Genomic DNA, 22,994 nt, shown 5'->3' on the forward strand with positions numbered 1-22,994 from the left:
TGACAGTTGCTGAGGGCTATATTGTGGGCTACTCTGTTCCATTGTTTCTCCAGTTGGTGGCAGTTGTGCTTGGAAATTGGAAGAGGGCTCCGGGCTCTCCGCATCTTTGGAGCAAATGATTGAGAGAATTTTTTTTTCTTACACCTAATGATCTCAAGGTGAAATTAACCCATACGTAGAATATTGCACCTAGGTATTATGCTCTATAGAACATGAACTTCTGTCCTAGGTGGATATATTGCAAGAATTGTACAACTTTAATGGTGAGCAAAACCATACAAATAAATGTGGCCAAGTGAATTCAAACAATACAGTTAAAACATAAAAATAAAGCAAGACAGGCAATGAAAGGTTGACAGCCCACAAATAGATCTAGTAGTTGTAATTTAGATGGCCTTCAATGGTTCCACAGTGGAAATTGCCACCCAAACCATAGGCCATTCCTTTAGTCTGATCTTCAAAGAACCAAGAAATGTACTATGGTGTGAAAATATCTGGACTGAAATGTTTTGTTTCACTGTTCAAGCAATCAAAGTTAAACGCTTATGTATTGAAGCGAAGAAGAGAATTAAGGAAACAATAATTCACTTAGGGCCAGATGTAGGTAGGCGTTTACCGGGTGGTAACGGCCGAATTCGGCCGTTACCGACCGGTAAGAGCAATTTGACATGTAGGTCCCTGTATTTTACAGACTCGGTAAATTTACCGATAGGTAAATTTACCGAGTATGTAAAATACCGAGTCGGTATCATTACGGATTCCGGTAAATTGGTATGTAGGTGGGACTCTTCTGAGTCCCACAAGCAGTACAAAATCGGTATTTTACCATCAAATACTACTTGATGGTAAAATACCGTTTCTGGTGTGCATGCACATGTGTGCATGCACACCTATGCCATATGGCAGGCAGACCTGCCCTTAGGGCAGGTATGCCTGCCACATGGCACCCGAGCCTCTTTTGGGGGTGCCAGAGGGTGTCAAAGTGACACCCCCTGCACCCTTGTGACAGTCGGTATTTTCCGATGTGGTAAATACCGACCGGTAAATGCCCAATCAATCCTATGGGCTTCAAAGCCCATAGGAATGAATGGGCATTAACTGGTCGGTATTTCCCGCATCGGAAAATACCGACTGTTTCCGATTCGGTAATTGCACATCTGCATTTACCTACATCTCGGTACTTTTATTTTCCGACCTCTGAAATACCGAGTCGGTATGACTCGGTATTTAAGAGGTCGGAAAATAAAATTTACCTACATCTGGCCCTTAGTCACTAACATGAAAAAAAGTTGTACTTCTGAAGCAAGAACAGAAGCCACTGTGGTGCACAGGAAAACTTTCTGGTCTGAATCTATAACTGCTCATACATAACCTTGATAAAAGCTAGCAGAACTGATATAAACAATTTGAGTATTGCTGCTCTTTCCCATGAGTGGAACCAGGAATGGACAACAGAAAAACATTCCTACACCTTCAAAGGCTACATAGAGGTATAGAAGAAGAGAGCACAGGCATCTCCAAAATCCCTTGCCTAGTAATTTATTTCTAAAATAAGTTTAGGCACCCGAAGTTTCTCTTAGAAGCCTTGCACTGTCACTGTCAAATGCCAAGGTTAGTGAATATCAAGATTACCTAGTCTTGAGTTCACCTCATCCTATCTAACACTTTGTTGCTTATTTGATTCATTTCTCTCCCTCTTTCGTTTTCCCTTTTCTGCCTTTCTCTCTTTTACTGTGGCCCTTGTCTACAAAAATTAATGCTGGTGTCCCTCACATGCTGCTACTTGCACAAATTAGGCACTGTATAGGACTGATAGAATCATCCACCTCTGATAAAGTTGTCTTAAAAGCTGATTTGAGGCTTAGCTCTATTGGAACGAGAAGTAGGAGGTTGAATATTGTGACATTTCAGCCAGAGACAGGCCCATCATTTTATAAAATCACCAAAGAATGGCAAATTAATGATCGGTAGCTCAGGAATGTGCATTAATATTTTGCCACAATGTAAGTACCTCACTAGCTTTTAAAATGTCTTGAATGTGTAACCTAGATGAACTGTTTCAGGACAGATCGGTAGTTGTACTTTCAATTTCTTATTTGGGGTACCACCTAGACCCTTCTGAGTCATCTTGTTTGATCTATCACAAATGTGATATTCTATCATTGTGTCAATTTGGCAATGAAGACCCACTGTGTCTTTAAGTGAACTGGAAAGTTCGTAGTGTAAGAGAGGTGTTTGCAAGAATTTCCATTATAAAAATTATAATCTGAATCCTGCCAGAATAGGTACTGACATCAAATGAGTGAAACGCCTCGCATAATTGAGGATATTAAGGCATCCGGCATCATGACTTTTATGATGTTGGTATAATTCTATATTTTTTAAAAGCTTCCACGGTAGCTACAAGGTCTCCTCTAAGAATCCTAAAACAGACGATTCTAGTTGATTATGGTGGATAGCATGAGTATTGACACAAATTTAGCTGTTTATTTACTATTAAAAAAGAAACATTTTACCAGCTCTTCCCAAAGACTCATACAATTGAAACGAGGACCAAACAAGTAGGCAGAAATTAACCTAATGTTGTACTTTATGGCAATGGGACATGACTATGATAATCTACATTGAAAAACATGTTAATGTTTTGCGATCAAATTGTAAAAATGATGGCATGCTTGTGGACCGTGAATACGGAACATGAATGCTCTAGTTATTTTTAATGAGAAAACAAAAATAGAATTGTACATAGGCTGTTAGAAGGAATGCTTTCACATTAGGACTCTATAGTCCAGTTGAAGGCGGAACCGCCAAAACGCATCGGCAGTCTTTTCCCTCACTTACACTTTATGTTGGATTAAAACTAAAATAAACATGGTCAGTGACGGCTACCGCCCCACTCCCTGTATACCCACATCAACCCAGAACACAACGACACGGAACATGATTTGTCTTTGGAAGGTGGGGGGTCGCAAGACCCCCCGGCCGTATTTATTAAGATTCAAAATAATAAAATTGTTAAACAAAATATACAATTTTTTATGCAAAAATATTCAGGAACATTTAGATACATTCATATCGACAAGTGTGATCGGCTAGCCTTAACAAGATTCTAATACAGTTTGTTTCCTAACCGAATCTAACATCCTCATCTGAAAATGTTTGCATACTAACATTTATAGCCATATGGCAAGGTCGCTAACCGGTGTCAGGTCTTACAAGCTGCGCCCTTACGCAGGTGCGCATGAGCAGCCGGGCCCGTTAATTACCCGATCCACCCCTGCAGCCAAGCCCGTTAATTACTCGGTCCACTCATGCAGCCGAGCCCGTTAATTACTCGGTCAACCCATGCAGCCGAGCCCGTTAATTACTCGGTCCACCCATGCAGCCGAGCCCATTAATTACTCGGTCCACCCCGTGAACTCCATTTATCCACTGAAGGAGGGCCCTAACTTGCATCACCAGCTGCCCCTGAAGTTCTAGGAGGGGCCAGTGACCCCTCCTCACCCTGGGCGGACACCTCCAAAGGAGGATGCCGCCCCCTCAGACCTTAAAATAGCTGCTCACCGGTCATAAACCCAACTCCGCTGATGTCATGGGGGGGCCGGGCCATACTATCCTGCCATTGAAGTCCTCCAGGAATGCCGTCCATATCCGCATATCCTGGCGAACCTCTGATGACAACCTAGTACGGTGATGTTTCTCTCTCAAACCCTTCATGGCTTGGGCAATCGACCGAGAGAAGGGACATGCCATTGGGATGACTCGCAATGCAAAGTTCAATTGACCCACCGTCTCCTGTAACTGCTGCAAGGTAACCTTATCCTTGAGTAGGCACTGGCCCAGGGCCGCCTTGAACTTAAAAACTTTGTCTTTGGGTAACCTGAAGCACCCTTCCAATGAATCAATCTCGATACACAAAAATTCCAAACAGGTGGACGGGCCAACCGTCTTTCCAGGCGCTAGCGGAACCCAGAAAGCCCGCATGAGCACGCAAAATTCCTGCAATGCCCAGGCACACTCCCGAGTCCTCGCCGCTCCCAGGAAAAGGAAGTCGTCTAGATAATGCATGACCTGTTTGTGGCCCGTGGACTGTCTCATGTCCCACTCTAAAAAAGAGCTAAAAGTCTCTAAGTATGCACAATAAATTGAACAACCCATAGGCATGCATTAGTCCATGTAAAATTTTCCATCAAAGGCGAAACCAAGTAAGTGGTGGTCCAAAGGATGTACCGGTAACAGACGAAAGGCAGATTCTATGTCCGATTTGGCCATGAGAGTGCCCCGCCCCAACCCCCGCAATAGCTCTACTGCTTGGTCAAAGGAAGCGTACTTCACGCTACAAATTCCCTCATCTATCGCATCATTCAAAGACGCCCCTCTTGGTGCCGATAAGTTGTGGATCAGTCTAAACTCGCCCTTCTCTTTTATGGGGACTACACCCAATGGGGAACACACAAAGTCGGGCACTGGGACCTCCAGGAATGGCCCAGCTATCCTGCCCAAGGACAGTTCCTTTTGGATCTTAGCCATAACTACTGCAGGATTATGTTGTACTGATAACTGATTCCTACAGTATGCACTGCCTGTGTATACCCCTGCCGGGATCCGGAAACCTTGGGAGAAACCCTCCTGTAGTAGGGCAGCTGCAGCGTGGTCTGGGTATCTGTTCAACCATGGGATCATTGCCAGGACAGTAATGGGGGAGGGGCCAACCGTGCATCATACGCTATTCAGGTTTCTTTCCCCCTCTCTGACTCTGATTACCACTTCTCGATCTGCATGTTGTCTCGGGATGGGAGGTGTGACCGCAGATTGCACATGCATGTCTGAATCTACATGTGCCGGCCGGCCTCGTAGAGGAGCGCTTATTAAAGTCCCAACACACACCCTTCCTTTCCCCGCCGCCCCCCCTATTCTTCCCCGGGAACTCATTCCCCAGTGCTGCACGAAAGGGCTGCTGGGTTTTAGCGGGGAACACACTGGCTACGCTAGTGGGCTGGGCAGGGGCCGTGTTCCCTGAGAACTGCTTATGCCACGACAGCGAGTCAACCTTGTCCCATGCCAATGACAAGTCAAATTCCTTCGCTTTCCTGAAATTTACATCATATTCCTTCCATGCCTCCCCAGGATACTGCTCGCTCCACCCTACAATCCTGCTCTGATAGCAAGCCATTGCCGCATGTACATTAGGAGGGCGTTCAACAGTGATAGCTGTAAGGATGGAGAAGGCCTTGATCCAATTGCCCAGAGTTTCCTCCACCCTTAACTTCGCACACTGTACTCTCCATTCACTAGGGTGCATCCATTCCTTAAGCATTTTGGCATTCTCCATTTCCCTATTGTCCAATAGCAGAGAGATAATATATGTACTTTCCCGCCCAAATCATTTCTTTCACCGCCCGAGAAACATGTTGCACTAAATCTTCGCTCCTAGACGGGATTGTGCCGTCCCCTAAGAGAGGCAGGGCCACCTCCTTACCATTACCGGACACTGGGGCCGGTCCCGCGTCGCTTCTATTCGGTCGAGCGGCATCCAAACCTGCAGAAGAAGGAGAAACAGAGGCCGCAGCCCCACTCGCAACTGTTCCCGCCCTAATCTTTTCCACCATCTTGGCCGCCTCAGCGGCATGGTCTAGTGTTTTGGGCATCATACCCCCCTTCTGCAGCCAAGGAAGTAAAGCCGCTATCTGCGCAGTTAGCTTAGGTGGGATCGGAGCTTCAAAATCCGGTACTGCTGCCGGCACCACCGGCGGGGGGGGGCACCATGGGTGCTGGTACGGGAGGCAACGGAAGTGGGCAAACAGGGGCAGGCGGCGCCGGACCGACAGGAGGGGCCCCTGATGGCAAGGCAGGAGCCGGTGCCATGGGAGCCTGGACTACCGGCTCCGGGGTAGTGGGAACCGTCACAGGTGCAGGAGGGGGTGCACTGCGCCTCGATCTCTTGGACTTGCTCCTTTTAGGCGAGGAGTTGGAATCCCCATCCAGCAAAGGCGCAGCAATCTGCCGCTTGGGTCTACCGCGTGGGCCTGCGATATCATCAATCCTCTCCATCATGCGAGCCTCTAGGCTATCAACTTTATCCAATCTCTTATCCATGGCATTCATTTTACGCATCATGGCCTGCAACATCAACTCCATTTTTGTCCCCTTAGCACCCTTGGTTCCCAGCATTTTGTCTACTGACCTACTCGCTTACTGCTCGGAGTCGCAACCCGTGCACCCTGTACCTTCATGAGACAGAGGATGCACAGGGGGCTATGAGCACCACGCAACTGCGACTGCAACACACCGGCTATTCCGATTGTTAGGGGCGGCCAAACTCTAACGTAGACCCACCCGGCGGCCACACGAAGCAATGAAATGCAAGCCCCCCGCTCTCCTCTTACTGTCGACGTCCTGCGTGTTCAACGTCCCGTACTCTACACGTCCACAGTGCACCAGTATACCAGGTGAACGTACAATCCCCGCTCCGTCTGTCTGCTTCTAATGTCGCGCAACCACACACTCCTAGCAGCAATCCTTGACCTGAAAGATAAGAACAGAAAATTAGGAGGCCCCAAGCGCGGGGCACGACCAGTGTGGGGGAGCGTCAGGCGACAAGAAGGGCCAACTGAGCGCTCCCCCCTCCTTTATACCCGGGGACACGGGGAGAGGGCGGGCCGCCCCCTCCCCCCACCCCTCGACGCCCGCCCCTTTGACCCGGAAGACTGCACCACGCCTTCCGGATCAGGGATTGGGCGCCGGCCGACCGGTGTTGTGGCGCACACCTCCCGCGTAATCATTGGACGCCGGGAGATCATGCCCCACACCACCGGGAGGCAAGGGGAGAGGGGATCGCCGCACCGCCATGCGGGCGGGGGAGCCAAGGGCCCCCCCTTTTCAGAAGACTCCTCGACCACCATGATCGTGTGCCACTTCCTTCTACATGTACAGGCCCAGGGAAGTACATATATATATTGAAGCAAAATACACTCTTTTTGATGTGTCTCCTTCTCCATCCCCTGAGACATTGTCTCTCCGCATCTTGTTGGGACTTGAAGTTAACATGTTCCATATTCTGCAGAACAGCTAAGTTCTGGATACTAATATTTCAATAAAGACAACCTATATTCTCAGCGTACTTCAGTTATCATTCCATACTGCAAAATATCACCTGGTCACCAAGTTGCATTTATGCAGCAAATGGGACTGTATGTGCTACATTCTTAGTGTCTTAAGATACTGTGTGATGAACACTTGTATTTTGGTGCAGAGAGATGTTTGGATATTTTGCCTTGTGTACTGGTTCAAAATATGATAATGATTTCAATCTAGGTTCAAAAGGTAGTCAGTAGCTCGAATAGGGACTGGACCAATATCCCTTTTGGTTGGTACAAGTTAACAGCAGGCTCCACTGCAGTAATTTTAATGGTTCACTGATCATCATCAAATTATATTAATGAAAACAAAAAAGTTTCCATAAACAGCAAACATTTATTCCAGCTTCTGACAACCTGCATCAGTACATCAGGCAGGAGGAATACTATCTGGATGATGAATTAAAGATAATAAGAGGCAACAATGCTTCGATAAATATGGAGTCTGTTGGGGGGCGTGGCTTTGAGCCAGCTAAGATGGTTGCATAGTGTGACAACTCCGTGGCAGCCCCTCCTATTTACCCCTTTTATCCGATCATAATCCACCCCACCCCATAGAACGGGACATATCAGGGTGTCCTCTACTATCGGAGACTGCCTCCAAGATATGCTAGCCAGGATACCGAGATCCTGAGCAGCCAACAGCATTGAGACCTTTGCTGTGGCGGCCTGAGCTGGATGTGCTCCAGGGTTGAGTCTCGATAGCTGTCGGCAATAGCTGGTGAACTGGTGATCAATGTGAACACTCTCGCTTTTGGGAATATAGGCAGTGCATTAAGGGGACGTTCCCCAGGGAGGGGAACGCTATAAAGTCATGGTATTTCACAGAGCCAGAGGAGGTGTGGGACTGGCTTGAAGAGGAGGGGCACCCGTCAACCAGGCAGCAGCATCGGCGGGAACAGGACCAGAGTCGAAGCAGTGGCCAAAGCGATGGCTCCCTCAAGGAGCCACATGACAATGCTGCAGATGGGAGACTCACTTGAGAGGCACGCCCTTCGAGCTCAATCAAGTGAACATGTTAGACTTGAGGGGGGAGTAATGGATTTCCACTTTAGTATGAAAAATGTCAGACTCTGGGTGCGCTGGACACCGAACACAATGAACTTGGTACGGAACTCAGGTCTTCACAATCTTGCAAGGTTATATAAGTGCCGGGACCTTTTCTGACATACATAACGACATAATGTAAATGCTGAAGTTGGGGGTGAGGGGGGCTGCCATCTGCTCAGAGGTGGCAGCACTAGCCAACCTGAGTGCATTGTGATGGGTATACTTGAACAACAGGCCCTCTGCAAATTGAGGATGTGAGTAGTTGTGGACCTACTGTGCAGGGTAAGAGGATTGGGGGGGGGGGTTTAACAGGAATTTGTGTATGCTTTCTTGTGTTCTGTATGTTTTGTTTTTGTTGTTTCTGCTTTACATACACCACTACATAGGTTACACAACATTCTAACATGGAAAGGCAGTTTGAGGGGAGGGCAGTGAGGCGGAAGGATGGGCCACAGTTTCCAACGGTTAAGATATGAAAACACAATCTACAACCGTATTGAGGGTCCTGACATGAAACGTCAACGGCCTTGGGGACAAAATTAAGCATACAACGGTATTACAATACTTCAGGAGTAAGTAAGTAATTCTTTATTGATCAGTTAATTAAAACAATTGCAATCAGCTACATGAGCTTAAACAAATAAACTAACTTAAAATACAGATTTATCTAGTACAACCCTTTTTATAAATGAATTTGTAAAATTGCTTTAAAACATTGGAAAATTTCATGAGGCTAAAAAGTGCATTCTAAAAATTAGGCATCATTGGCGTTTTCCGTATAATTAGATTTTTTTTTAAATGATTCGTTGTGTGGCCCAAAGAGTCTTTATTAAAATCCATGTGACTGCAGATTCTTGGAGCAATTTTGAGCAGCACCGTCAGGTATGCGAGACAGTTAAGAGATAGACCTTCGGGAGAGTCTTATGGATGGTTGCAAACAGCTTCTGCCATTTTATAACGTTGTTACCGATCCGTAGTGACGGACATGTACAGGCTTGCTTAAAAAAAGAAAGAATTTCATATTTTTGTGATTGAAATGGGTGCAGCCGGAATGTCAAGGCGCGTAACTTATATTATTTAATGACGAATGCCGATTTTCGAGCCCCCTTTGTGCCAGCGTAAATGTTTGAAAAGTCTGAAGTTTTTTGCCTATGCAAGGTTTTAATGTTGAGGTGGTTGTTCCTTGTCATTGCCGAGTGGGGCAATTGGACTTAAATGCCGTATGAGTTTGCTTCGTTCAATCACTCCCATTTGGCATTCTGCTTTTTTTCAGCTTTTTCCAAAAATTTTACAAGATGACTGACTAATTGCATGTTTTTGCCATCAAAGTATGCTTTGACCACCTGCCCGCATGTTCTTATTCCCAGTTTCTTTAGGGTTGGTTTTATATGATATCTGCGCTCCTTTTCCAGTCCTTTGCAAATGCATATTAAGTGAAGTATATCCTCTTTTGGGTCCCCACATAAATGGCAATTTGTTATCGTTTGGGGCCGTTTCCAAGGGGGGAGGTGGTATTGTAATGGAAGAATGCCCAGCCATAGTCCTATAAACTTCCCCTTTGTGGACCGTGTGTAACCGACTCCTAGGTAGCTTTGACAGGAGCTGCTAGTATAATTTTGGATGCCGGTCCAGCAGTGAGCCCTGTTGGCTAGTGTTGCTTTGTCCTCTACTAGCGAAATTATCCTTACAGATTTATTTACTAGTTGTTAGAATGTATTATGCGATCCAATGCTCTTCCAGACATCTTGTAGTTCCAAGGAGTCTATTGAATGTTTTAAATAGTTTGCAGCTGCAGCCTTATTTTTTCTTTCTCACTTCTTCCAGGGATGGTGATTCAAGCTTGAGACTTCGGCTCCCTGTATTTTATGCCAACTTTTGGCATAGGCGCCCATTCTTTCTACTCTTTGATTCCTCATGCCAAATTCAAGTCTTATTTGTGCCTGTGAGGTATACTTAGGCAGGTTGAATATCATTTGCTTTGCCCTGGCTGTTGTGTTGTCCAATATCTGCGCAGCCCTCCCTCGGATGCGTTCACTTCCGTAGGTGATGACCGGTATTAGTTTTGCTTGGATCACTTGTAGTAGTGGGGAAAGCTATGGCCAGCTCCTTTCATTTTAAGATTCCTCAGTGCGACCGCGATTGTGATTCCTCTCCTTATTATTGCTTCTTTCTGTGGTTGAAATGTCCCTTTTCTATCAACAATTACTCCCAAATATGTATATTCATCCACAGTTTCCAGTGTTAATCCTCCCATGTGCCAGCAAAACTTGGGTGTGGACGTTTTTGCGTTTATTCTCATGACTTTTATTTTTGAGAGATTTATGATGAGGCCATTCGTTGCCGAATAATTATATGTTGTGTTGATGAGGTGTTGTAGCCCTATCGGTGTGTGGCTAATAACCACAATATCGTCTGCATACATCAAGTTTGAGATTTTGAGTCCTCCTAGGTTCGGGGAATGAAAGTTACTTTCGTCTAGCTTCAATGAGAGATCTGACATAAAGATGTTGAAAAGGGTCGGAGCTAGCACACACCCTTGTTTAAAGCCCTTGGTTGTCCGTATTTTCCTTGACAGGCAGTCGCCTGATCCCAACCTAATTTGTACCCACGTGTCCGTATGTAGTAACATCAATTATGATAGTAGGGTTTATGGTATTTTTCTGTTGGCCAGCTTCTCTCATAATAGATTTCTGTTGATGTTTTCGAAAGCTGAAGTGAAATCGATGAAACATACATAAAGAGGCAGGTTGGCGAGTTTGACAGCATAAGTATTAAAGTCAGAATATTTGTCGTTGTTCCCATTTGTTTCCGGAAACCTGTCTTGGTGATGGGAATCACAGCATTTTCGTTCCCCCATTCCGTAAGCTCCTCTAGTAAAAGGCCAGCATAATATTTGACCTCATTGTCGATTAAGGCAACAAGTGTGTCATTTTTTGATTCATTTATGCAGCCTTTCTTGTGGATTGGTGCTATTATTGAGCCTTTCTATGAGTCTGGAATGGTTTCAGTTTCTGAAATCTGTTTATACAGTGGGGATAACGCCACTGCCCAATATTCCGGGTTTCGTTTGTACAAAGTGGGGGGGATTCCGTTGGGGCCCGGCGCCCCCTCTGTCTTTCCTTTCACTATCCTACTTATAATTAGTTTTTCTGTAAGGGCCAATGTAGTTGTCTCTGTTAGTGGGGTACAATCTAGGATTTTACTGTCGGGTTCTGATAGCCTCTTTATGGTGTTCTTTGGTGCTGTATTAAAGTGGAGCAAAAGGTAATCAGACCAAGCTTCTTAAGTAAGGTGAGAATAAATACTGGGTCTTCTTGGGTTATGGAGGATATTTGCCATTTTCCAGAACCTTCCGGTGGTGTTGTTTCCTTTTGCATTGTGGAATAACTCAGTCCATAGCTCTTCCTCTGCTTCCCTTTTTTAGTGCCAAATTAGTTTCTTTTTGGTTTTCAGTTTTTGCAGATCCTTTTGAGCGGCATTGTCCGGTCCATCTTGGTGTAGTTGCCGCAGTAATTTGTTAATATTAATCTTAAGGTACTTTAAGTTGGTGTTTTTGTTTTATTAACTTGTTGTGACCTTCCATGGTATGAGGACACTTTATGGGGCTTTGTTGGTTTTGGGCTTCCATTGTTGTGTGGACCTTTTTTTCCTTGTATGAGCAGTCCCAAGGCTGCTGGTGAATAACTCCCATCGACTTAAGTTGTCTATCTGAGTCACAGTGCTTTTTTCCCACAGTTTTTGGGCTTCCTTCTCAAAGCTTTCCAAGTTATGCGTGTTACATTTTATTCTTTTATGTGTGACCGAAAGTGAAGATCTCAAGTTTGCTGCTGGCAGGGTTACCGCTACCCCGTAGATGTTAAGGGTAATCTCTTGCGCTAAGTGGCCTAAAAGGGGGGGGGCTGCTACTGGTCGAACAGCCAGGTCTTGAGTAGCCTCCTGAAGGTCAGCAGGTCTTGGGTCTGTTGTAGGCTCAGTGGGAGGGTGTTTCAGGTCTTGGCGGCGAGGTGGGAGAAGGATCTGCCGCCGGTGGTTGCTCTTCGGATGCGAGGGACGGCGGCGAGGGCGAGGTCGGCGGAACAGAGTTGGCGGTTGGGGATGTAGAAGAAGAGTCATCTGTTGAGGTAGGCTGGGTCGGTCTTGTGGAGTGCCTTGTGTGCGTGGATAAGGAGCTTGAAGGAAATCCTCTTGTTGATGTGATGGGGAGCCAGTGCAGGTTTCTCAGGTGGGGGTGATGTGGCTGTGGCGTGGTACGTCTAGGATCAGGCGTGCAGAGGCGGAATGAGTAAGATTATGCCACTTTCGGCTCCCTCCTGCCTATGGTCTTGTTGTTTAGGTTCTTCTGTGGCTGGTTTGACCTGTATCCTGTCAGTTCTCTTCCCGAGTAGTGGCTCTTCTACCCGCGCATCTAATTCCTCCGTGTCTCCAGCCGACATAGGGCCCTGTGTCAGGGAGGCTCCCTTGATGCCAACTTGCGACGTTCCCAGCCTGTGGGTTTTTGAGGGATCAGTACTGTCTGTCCTCTTTGCCCCGTTGTTGGGCTTAGTTTTTCGGTGAATGGTTTCGGTTTGATGTTTGCTGTTTGTGCCTTTGCCTGTTTGGTTAGAATTCTGACTTTGTGCGGTTTGTACAATCTCCTTGGCCGGTGATGTTATTGTGGTCGCAGTTGGCCTATCTATTTCTGCTTCATCTTCTTCTTCAAGGGTCGAGTTTACCGCTTTAAACAATGCTTTTATGTTACTGGCCTTTTTTCTCCCTTACCTTTTTTGTTTTCGCCCTCTTTTATTTTGTTCCTTAAGTTTTTCCGGGCTTTCTTTCCCCATGATTTGGTCATGAGGACTTTGGTGAATGATGATTTCCGGAACCTTCCCCTGTTGCCCCTGCTTATAGCTGGCCTGTGGTTTCGAATGCTCAGAGCAATCCATTTGTTGTATTTCTACAGTCATCTTTGAGGCTTTCCCTGCAACTGCAGCATAGGTTTCGTCTTTACTTTTCTCCAAGATATTTGGGCTGATTGGCTCGCCCCGCTGATTTTTGGTTTTAGAATTTGTTGTATTGGGTGGGTTCAGTGTTTCTTTATCTTGCCGCCCGCTACCTCCTGGCTGTTGGAGTGGACTTATGTACTTGTCGTTTGTGTCTCTTTTATTGCTGCTGAGGCTACTGGGGGGGACCATGTGCAGTGTTCAGCATATGTAAGCTCCCAAGCTGTTCTCTTGACTGGCTGAAATGTGGCTTTGTTAATTTGTTCGCAATCCCTGAGTTTACTTCATCTTTTGCATTGTAAGTTATATTTTTTACGTCAGACAGGATGCCTCCCAGTAATAGTGGGATTGTCGTGAGTTTGTCCACAATTGTGTAGGAGGCACAACTCTGCTGCATTATTTTTGCTTCTGCTTGGACCCTCTTGATGATGCCGTTCATGTCTCGCAGCTTGTTATCAATATTGGCTACATGTATGGCTAGGAAGTTTAGAAGGGATAATTGCATATCCATTGTGTCCGAATGGTACTGCATAGCCTTTATTGATAGCTGTAACGTGTTTAGCAAGGATAACCATAGTATTTCCGGCCCTTTTGAAAGCTCTTCTGTGTTTGGGATTACATCGGGTTCTCATTTGATGTCTTCCTCCTGAGGGATAACTGGGGAGTATGATGCTACTAGCCTCTCCCACTCCTCTGTTGTAAGCTGAGGGGTATTTTCTAGTTTGAAAGTATCCGTTTGATTATGCTGTATCTCTGTTGTTTCTATCTCTTCTGTGTCTTCTGTTTCTTCTGTATACTCTCTTTTCGGCGTTTTTACTAGCTCTCTCCCGTCTCCCGCTGGGTCATGGTCTAATTGAGGCGACTGGATTGGGGCCTGGTCTGCGGCGAGAACTTTTACTGGATTGCTGGTATTTGATCCTGGATTTGCTCCTAATTGATCCAGAGCGTTAGGGTCCTTAGTTGATGGCTGACTTAGGGTTTGTGGCTCGAAATTTCTAGAAGGATCTGATTTCCTGTTGTTAGTGAGCTCTTGGTTGTTTCGCTCAGCCCCTATTACTGTAATTGCTGGCTGCAAAGTTGGCAGAATTGCTATCTTCGGCTCAAGCGGGTAGCCCCTTTCGTTAGTAGTGCTGTTATTGACATCGTAATTTTCCCTGCAGCCGCCATTGCCAGTGCCAGTCATTTCGGCATGGATGGGGCTTTCCTTGGGTGTGTATGTTCTCAATTCCACCTCAGCCTTGCCCTCTATCCCACTTCCTTGATCTTGCCCCCGTCCAGCCCTTATGCCTCTCTCATATCTCGTTACATCTTGTGTTGTATTTTCGCCTCCAGGGACGGTGTTTTGGAAATTCCCCTCGGGTTCCATGGGGGAAGGGAGTCCCTTGAGATTGCTAATTGAGGTGCTTAGGAACAAGCAAAGATCTTTCAAGAATGAGAAGATTGTGTTAACTTGGTTGGTGACCCTTAGTTGCTGGTCTGCCTAGGGTTTCAGAGACTTCACAGATCAGGTTTTCTGGTGGAGATAGCTCCTGCACCAACAAGTTATTTATTTTGTTTGGTGCCTGGGGCTTGCTATTGCTGTGCCTTTTTGCCGGAACGTTGTTTGTCACTTTCCTGACTTTCCCTGACCTCATAGTGCTCTCAAGGGGTTACAGTTGAAATTAACCCCCAAGCGATTAATTCACGATTGTCTGCTTGCTTGCTTGCCTGCTCAAGTGGTTGATTACTTGGTATTACTTGGTATTGATTGATTGCTTTGTTAAATTTGATTAATTGATTGGAATGATGTTTGGCTGGTTTTCCTGGTCTTCCTGTATGGATTTTTTGAGTGAACTCTCTGCGGTACTCCGCTGTTCTCAGTAATGTTCGCCCCCTCTAGGCGCCTTATTCAGCACCTTCTTGGTGCTTGAGTAGTGTTAATAGGCGTGACGGCAGGCGTGCGAGGAAACCTAATTCGCCCCTCCCCACCCGCTCGGCTCCAGTTTGGCCTGTTATCCACCTGGCTGGGCTCTGGTTCTGGCTCTGGCGCCCGCTCCTGACACCCGCTCCTGCTCCCGCTGCAGCCACTCTGTCATTGTGTCTGGGAGCGAGCTCCGGGAGACAGGTGGATGGAGGACAAGCGGGGCACACAGGGTGGAGTCGCAGGCTTTCCCGAGTGTATTCGGGCCCCGGCGCTCTTCCAAGAGCCGCACTCGCTGCACCCGCTAACTAAGACTAAGGCAGCCGCGCTTGCCTCAGAGACTCGGGAACTCAGAGGCGCAAACCCCAATGCCGGCGGTGACTCTTACAGTCTCGCACTCAACGTCCGCAATCACTGCCTTACTTTTCTCGCTGTCGAGATGTTGGTCCGCGAGAGGCAGTGGTAGCGGTGGCGCGGAGATACTGCGATACCGCGATGGTGGAGAAGCAAATGGGAAGTGAGGGAAGCCGCTTAACTCCGCTGCTTGACTCCGCTTCTGCTGCCACTGCTCCGCTCCGCTCTGCTGCACTGTGCACTGGCCACGCCTTTCCTTTTCCGATTCCACTTGATTCTCGACTTAAGGAGACATTCCCCTGACATGGTTTTTCTGCAAGAGACACACCTGCGTGGCAATCAATATCTAGCACTTAATAGATTTGGATACACGCTTCAGGCTCATGCAGTATTTACATCAGTCTCTAGAGGGGTGGCAATCCTAATCAAAAATATTGTACCCTTCCTGCCTTGTCGCACTTGGCAAGACCCCCTAGGCAGATATGTGGCACTGGCTGAGATGTGGGAAGGCCAGGCTCTCAATCTATGCTTCATCTACATACCCCTGAAACTACATACCGAAACTCTCCTGGAATTAAGCAGACTGCTGGTTGGTATGCCCCCAGGCATCTTAATATTGGGCAGGGACATGAACGCTACAATGTCCCCGAATCTTGATAGAACTTGGCTTCTCTCTTCGGAGCCAGTGCGAGCGTTCACAGAAGATCTGGGGCACATGGATTTGTGGAGGGTACATAATCAGACCATTAAGCAATATGCACATGTCTCAACCGAGCTCAGCAGTGGGTCTCGACTGGATTACATTTTCACACAGTGTATACTTGAAGGGCAATTTCGCACATAAAGCAAGGGGCATATCAGATCACTCCCCAGTGGAGGTAAGTCTATGAGGTCTTGCCCAAGACTATACTCTCCCACCACGCATAGATCCTTGGAATGTGCAGGACCGAGAATTCCAGAACAAGTTTATGGAGCAAACAAAACAGTACTTGGAGGAAAATTCTGGCTTGGTAAGATCGCAATGCACACTGTAGGAAGCATATAAAGTGGTAGCAACACCCAGGCGGTGATTGGGGTAAAAAGAAGGAGCGGTACTCTCGGTGCACTGAACTGGAACAAGAAAGCACAGACATGGAGTCACAGCTGAGGTGAGAAGGGGATAGTGGACCCTGCCCTAGGGCACAGGTTGCGCCTCAAACAGAGGGAACTTGGGGGAAGATTCGGCCTGCTTATCTTTCAGTTGTAACACAGAGACGCCTACATGACCTGGGTGACAAGGCCAATAAACTGATAGCGTGGCTAGAGAAGAGGGACAGGGACCGGAGTTGGGTTCTGGAGCTCCAGGTGCCAGATGGCACCCCATGCTGGTCCAGAGTGGCCATAGCCGAGGCTTTTGCAACTTATTATGAGGCGCTATATCAGTCGGCCTCTGGTAAGATGGGAGATGGCACTGTCTATCTGCTCAATTACATTTCTCTGATGGAATTTTTGGTGGATGACAGGGAAGCTATTGCCCGCAACCTGACAACAGAGGAGATTGCAGGTGCCATAAAGGACTTACCCCCATATGCATCAAGCATCCATTTTGCGATTCCTTATTAGCGAAAAATAAGGATTCGCTAATAAGGAATTGCAAAATGCTATGCATGAAGAACTCGCTTAAAAAATAGTGATTTCTTAAAATTCCTTAATTGCGACTCGCAAATTGCGAGTCGCAATTAAGGAATACCTCCCCATTCATTCCTATGGACCTAGAGGCCCATAGGAATAAATGGGAAGACAATCTCAATTTGCGATTCTCAATTAGAGAATCGCAAATTGAGATTGCAATTTCAAGGGTGCCAGGGTGTCAAAAGGACACCCTGTTGCACCCCTGAAATCTGCATATGAGTACATCTTGCACACACACATGCCCTAAGGGCATGTTTGTGTGTAAAACGGAACTTTGAAAAATTCACTTTAATGCATTTTTCAAAGTGTTTGCAAATTACCATGAAGTTCATCTTCATGGTAATTTGCTACCCCTATTAGCGAAATCGCAAATTTTTTAACTTTGATGCATTGCATTTAAGGAATCTCAATTTGAGATTGCTTAAATGCAATAGCAATTTAAGTAATCACAATTTTGCGATTTCTTTAATTTGATTTTTGCATTTGGGATGATGCATCCCAAATGCAAAAATACCGGTCGCAACGGGGCAGATTCTGCAAGCGTTTTTTAGCTTGATGCATCTATGCCTAAGAACCCGGAAAGGCGCCAGGCCCAAACGGATTGAGAAAGATGAATTCAAATATTTAGGGATTTGAATAACCAAGTCAGAAGAGAAATTCCTGGCTTTGAATTTACACTCCGATGGCTCCCGGTCACCCTCATGGGCTGGGCCAACTTCTTCAAGATGAGGGCCCTTCTTTGCCTGTTATATGCATTTCAGAATACTCCATATCCGATCTCAAGTGCTTTCTTTCGGGCAATTGAGGGGGAGCTACGCACACGGTTATGGGATGGGGCAGCCCGCACATTGCACTGTGTAAGTTGCAGAGGGGCGTCTATGAGGGTGAACTGGTGGACCTGATGTCAGAAGTTATTATCTGGTATCCCAGCTAATTATTATCAATGATTGGGTCTTTGCACCCTACACCGAACCAGCGTACCAGGTGGACCGCCACAGCATGGGAATTGGAGGTTACCCAGCTACACTGTATCACAGGGGCTATGAGAAACTTCTTCCTGTGCACACATGGATGGTGGTAAAGGCATGGCGAATGGCCACTAAACTACTGGGGTGGGAGACCAAACTGACAGATCAAACCCCACTTTGGGACTCTGACCTGCTGGGCGAAGTGGGCCACCTAAAGGACTTTCGTAGGTGGGGCCTTATCAGGATAGACCGCCTCAGAGAGGTTTGAGGGAGGGGGGCAACGGTTAAATTTGAAAACCTGCAGATAGAATATCAGATGGCTGACAGAGAATGGTCAACAAACCTAAAAAGTCCCACAGTTGACCCTGATTGGGTGGTGAAGTCATAAAGGGTGCCCCAAGATTATGTTTTTACAAATACCAATCACACATTGTTGTACGTAAAGCTTAAGACTCTATTAGTTTGTAAAGCGGCCAACACCTAGATGCAAACAGTACTTTCCTATTGGTTTTGTCAAATTGTAGAGAAGGACAAGGCATTCAGGTTTTAGAAAAATATAACGATGTATATTTATTTCAGAATAATAAAGTCATTCGCAAAAACACAGTTGATTAAAAACAAATGATACAATAGTTAGTTTAAAAACATGGTTAAAAAAATTATTCAGTGGTATACGCAACAAACAAATAGTTCATACATTAGAATTATAAACACAACCAATTTATCAAAAAAATATTTTCACAAGAACAGGGGTCGACGCGGCGTTTCGGTTTTTGGAGAAACGATTAAGAACCTTCTTCAGGACCAAGTTCTAGAAGGAAACATAAAATTACTTTTTTTGCGTACGACAGATTTTAAGTGCATCTACAGAGCATTTCTTCTTCTTCTTAACAACAACCTTATCTTATATATTATCTTCAACAATAAGGCTAACAATGATTACCTTAATTCATTGTTAGCCTTATTGTTGAAGATAATATATATACCAATTTCTGACACCCACCAGTGACATGCCCCGCCTTGTAGTTAACATGTTCTTTACAAATACCAATATCTGTACTTAACCCTGTAAACAGGACATGGCCCACCATGAATAAAAACTAGATGTTCTGTCTCTACAACTGTTAGGACACACTGTAGGTTGATAAGGTTGTTGTTAAGAAGAAGAAATGCTCTGTAGATGCACTTAAAATCTGTCATACGCAAAAAAAGTAATTTTATGTTTCCTTCTAGAACTTGGTCCTGAAGAAGGTTCTTAATCGTTTCTCCAAAAACCGAAACGCCGCGTCGACCCCTGTTCTTGTGAAAATATTTTTTTGATAAATTGGTTGTGTTTATAATTCTAATGTATGAACTATTTGTTTGTTGCGTATACCACTGAATAATTTTTTTAACCATGTTTTTAAACTAACTATTGTATCATTTGTTTTTAATCAACTGTGTTTTTGCGAATGACTTTATTATTCTGAAATAAATATACATCGTTATATTTTTCTAAAACCTGAATGCCTTGTCCTTCTCTACAATTTGACAAAACCAATAGGAAAGTACTGTTTGCATCTAGGTGTTGGCCGCTTTACAAACTAATAGAGTCTTAAGCTTTACGTACAACAATGTGTGATTGGTATTTGTAAAAACATAATCTTGGGGCACCTATATGACTTCACCACCCAATCAGGGTCAACTGTGGGACTTTTTAGGTTTGTTGACATATTCTCCCCTGTCCCGGAACTGACAGTTAAGGGGGCCTCCTTCACTTTGTATTTATTTTTTTGACAGAGAATGGTTCCATTATCTGCAGTTGAGACATGCCCTACGGTGCCATATACCAGAAGCAGAGCTGTTGCCAGACTGGTCCCCACTAGAAGACAGATTGCTACTTGCCCCGCTAGCAGACAAAGCCATCTCTCTCACACATTGGAAGATAATGAACAACTTGCCGGATCCTTTGGGCCACCTGAGGGAGGCGTGGGACACAGATGTGGGTCTACTGGTGGATGATGACTGGGCTGAGGCCATAAAGAGCCCTAGAGAAAGTGCTATACGAGCACGGTTAAGACTGATCCAACTCCGAATCCTCCATAGGTTGTAAGCCTCACTAACAATCCAACGTAGAATAGGCCAATTTGAATCTGGCCAAGGCACCAGGGCCTGCGGGAAGGTGGGCACCTTTTTCCATATTCTCTGGAAATGCCCCAAAATCCAAAATTCAGAGTTATTGTACTGGAGTGGCCAGGATAATGATATTGTAGTGGTTCTTCAAGTCCCAGGGGAAGCACAGTGGCACCTACTGTTAGTGACAGGGCAAACAACATGGCCAAAGACACCAAGGCCTGGCTAATGTTAGCATCAGGAGAGGAAAAAAGGAACATCACTAGGACATGGATGGCTACTGATCCCCCAAAGGACTGAAACTGGAAACAAGATATAGATTGGTGTCAGCGAGATGAGAAAGTAGTTTACCAAAGCGGAGGGTGTCCCACAAAATGGGAAAAGATCTGGATCCCGTGAGAGAACTTAAGGGAGAAGGATCCGGTTGGGGGGTTGACAGTGTGACCGGGGTCAGATAATGTGAACTAATTGTTGATTGAAACTGTACTGTTCCTTATGTCCACTACTGCTGGATTATGCCATATATCTGTATTGTTTGCAATTGTGTATTACGCAAATGTTTAATAAACAGAACTTAAAACAAATATATATGAAGTCTGTTGGGTAACGTACTTACACTTGGAACAGTATAATTCAGTGTTAAAATAACACCTTCCATGTCTATCAATGTATAAACTATTTTGTAGCGCGCTCCCTTACTTGAGAGTATCCTGGCGCAATCTGAAACTTACCAAGTTGTCCAGCATTCTCATGAGAGCCTCAAACTCATACTCTCCCAGTCTACTTTTCTGCATTGGTCCAAATGTGCTTCCTGCCCATCGGACTGATCCAACTTCATGGGGCCTGGTTTTCTCACGATTTAGAACAATCAGGTTCTGGACCCCTCCAGCACTGGGTAAAGCAGAAACCTGCAATGAGACCAATATTTTAAAAAACTAGATGTCCACTAAAGTTTATGATTCCTGGTTTTAAGTTTATAAATTGTGTATATTTTACATTATAAACTCTACCATAACCCAATGCACATTAACCTACTGCACAATAATTTTGAGAAGGAATTTACTGAAGAGAGCTCCTATCACTGATTAGCAAGGTACCCCAATTCAATAGTTTTTCAGGTAAGCTCTAAGGGCCATATGTATCAAAAAGTCATTTTGAGATTCTCAAATAGTGATTTTTTGCGAATCGCTATTTGAGAATCGCAAAATGCTATGTATGTAGGATTTGCCATAAATGTTTGCGAATCCTACATATTCCTTAATTGCGAATTTCAAATTGCAATTCGCAATTATGGAATACCTCCCCGTTCGTAGAAATGAATGGGAAGACATTCTCAATTTGCAATTAGCAGTTAGCGAAACGCAATTTGAGAATGCAATTTCAAGGGTGCAAGGGTGTCCAAAGGACATCCTGTTGCACCCCTGAAATAAGCATGGGTGCACATGTAGCGCACAGACATACCTTAAGGGCATGTATGTGCGTCACATTGCACTTTGAAAAATGCAAAAAAATGAATTTTTCAAAGAAATTGCAAATTACCACCAACTTGAAGTTGGTGGTAATTTGCGATTCCTTTAGGCCGATTTGCACTTTTTTGGTGCTTCTTACATTGCATTTAAGGAATCGCAAAATTTGCAATTCCTTAAATGTAATCACAAAATAAGGAATCGCAAATTTTGCAATTCCTTATTTTGCACGTTGATTTTGCATCATACATACCATTTGGCAAAATTTTGATTGCAAACGCCGAAATTCTGCTAATTTCGGTGTTTGCGAATGCAATTATGCTTGATACATATGGCCCTAAATGTTTATCTTCCGGAAAATATCAAATACACACATTTGGATAGAATAGCAGGTGCAGATTTAATAGATTGTGGACTTAATTCATAACACGCTCTTTTCTCTGTTGAGCTACCGAAATAGACAAAGGCCAAACGACACATTTGGTAAAAATGGTTATCTATCATTCAAATCCCTTAAGCAGGTTTGAAAGATCTATTTCTTACATTTAAAAGCTAGATGCAAACAAAAAGGTGATTCACTTCAGTATTGAATGAAAGGCCACAAAGTATGCACAGCCAGTGTTTCCAGCTGCTTAACCGTTATGCAGCCAAAATGTGAAGTTATCGATTCAAAGCTTCATAAAATCCTATTTACAAAAGATAGAATATCAGCAAGGTAACTCTCCAGAGAATTTCCAGAAAAAGTACGTAATACTCATCTTTTGCTCATTTCAGAATAGCTAACTGAGAATAATTTCTAAAATCACTATATTTAGGCACCATGCAGTTAACTGCACATATTACCTGGCAAAATGATGACAGTCACAAAAAAATGAAAAGACTAATCTCCATTATCTCTGAAATCATTATTAAAGCTAGCAAAGAAGGTGGATAGGAAGATGGATATGTGTTAATAATGTTATTATCAAGCAGAGCAAAATATCACTTTGCTATCTAGTTTATTTCTAGCCTGACTGCTTGTATGGAAGTACAATTTTTTAACATTCTAAAATTCTTCTGCATGTTTAGCCTTCAATGGTATCCAATAAGATCCCCAGGGGAATTCTTATTCTGCTGCAGGATACATCAATGATAGTTTAGAAGACTGAATAATCCGATTTAGGGCAATTCAGTATAGAATAGAATTACCTTGGATGCCAAACTTCCACTAGTACATTCTGCATAAAACGTTTGAAATAGTACTGAACACAATCCTGTGGTAGACCTGTAATCCACTGTAGATGTAATAACATACCAGCTCCAGTTCATGGCTATTGCCATTCCAATTGCATTTTGCTTTACCTTTAGCTGAATGTAGC

At 44.8% G+C, this 22,994-nt stretch overlaps 1 protein-coding gene across 1 annotated transcript in view; it reads right to left on the reverse strand.

The window, feature by feature from the left end:
* ADD2 (adducin 2) overlaps positions 1–22,994 on the reverse strand; it is a 440,390-nt gene that overhangs the window by 159,952 nt on the left and 257,444 nt on the right. The window contains exon 9 of the mRNA XM_086943577.1: positions 20,902–21,078. Within this exon, the coding sequence (XP_086799703.1) occupies positions 20,902–21,078 (177 nt within the window). The remainder of the gene's footprint in view (positions 1–20,901; positions 21,079–22,994) is intronic.

Source organism: Lissotriton vulgaris, chromosome 11 (assembly GCF_964263255.1).
Source record: "Lissotriton vulgaris chromosome 11, aLisVul1.2, whole genome shotgun sequence".
Taxonomy (NCBI): Eukaryota; Metazoa; Chordata; class Amphibia; order Caudata; family Salamandridae; genus Lissotriton; species Lissotriton vulgaris.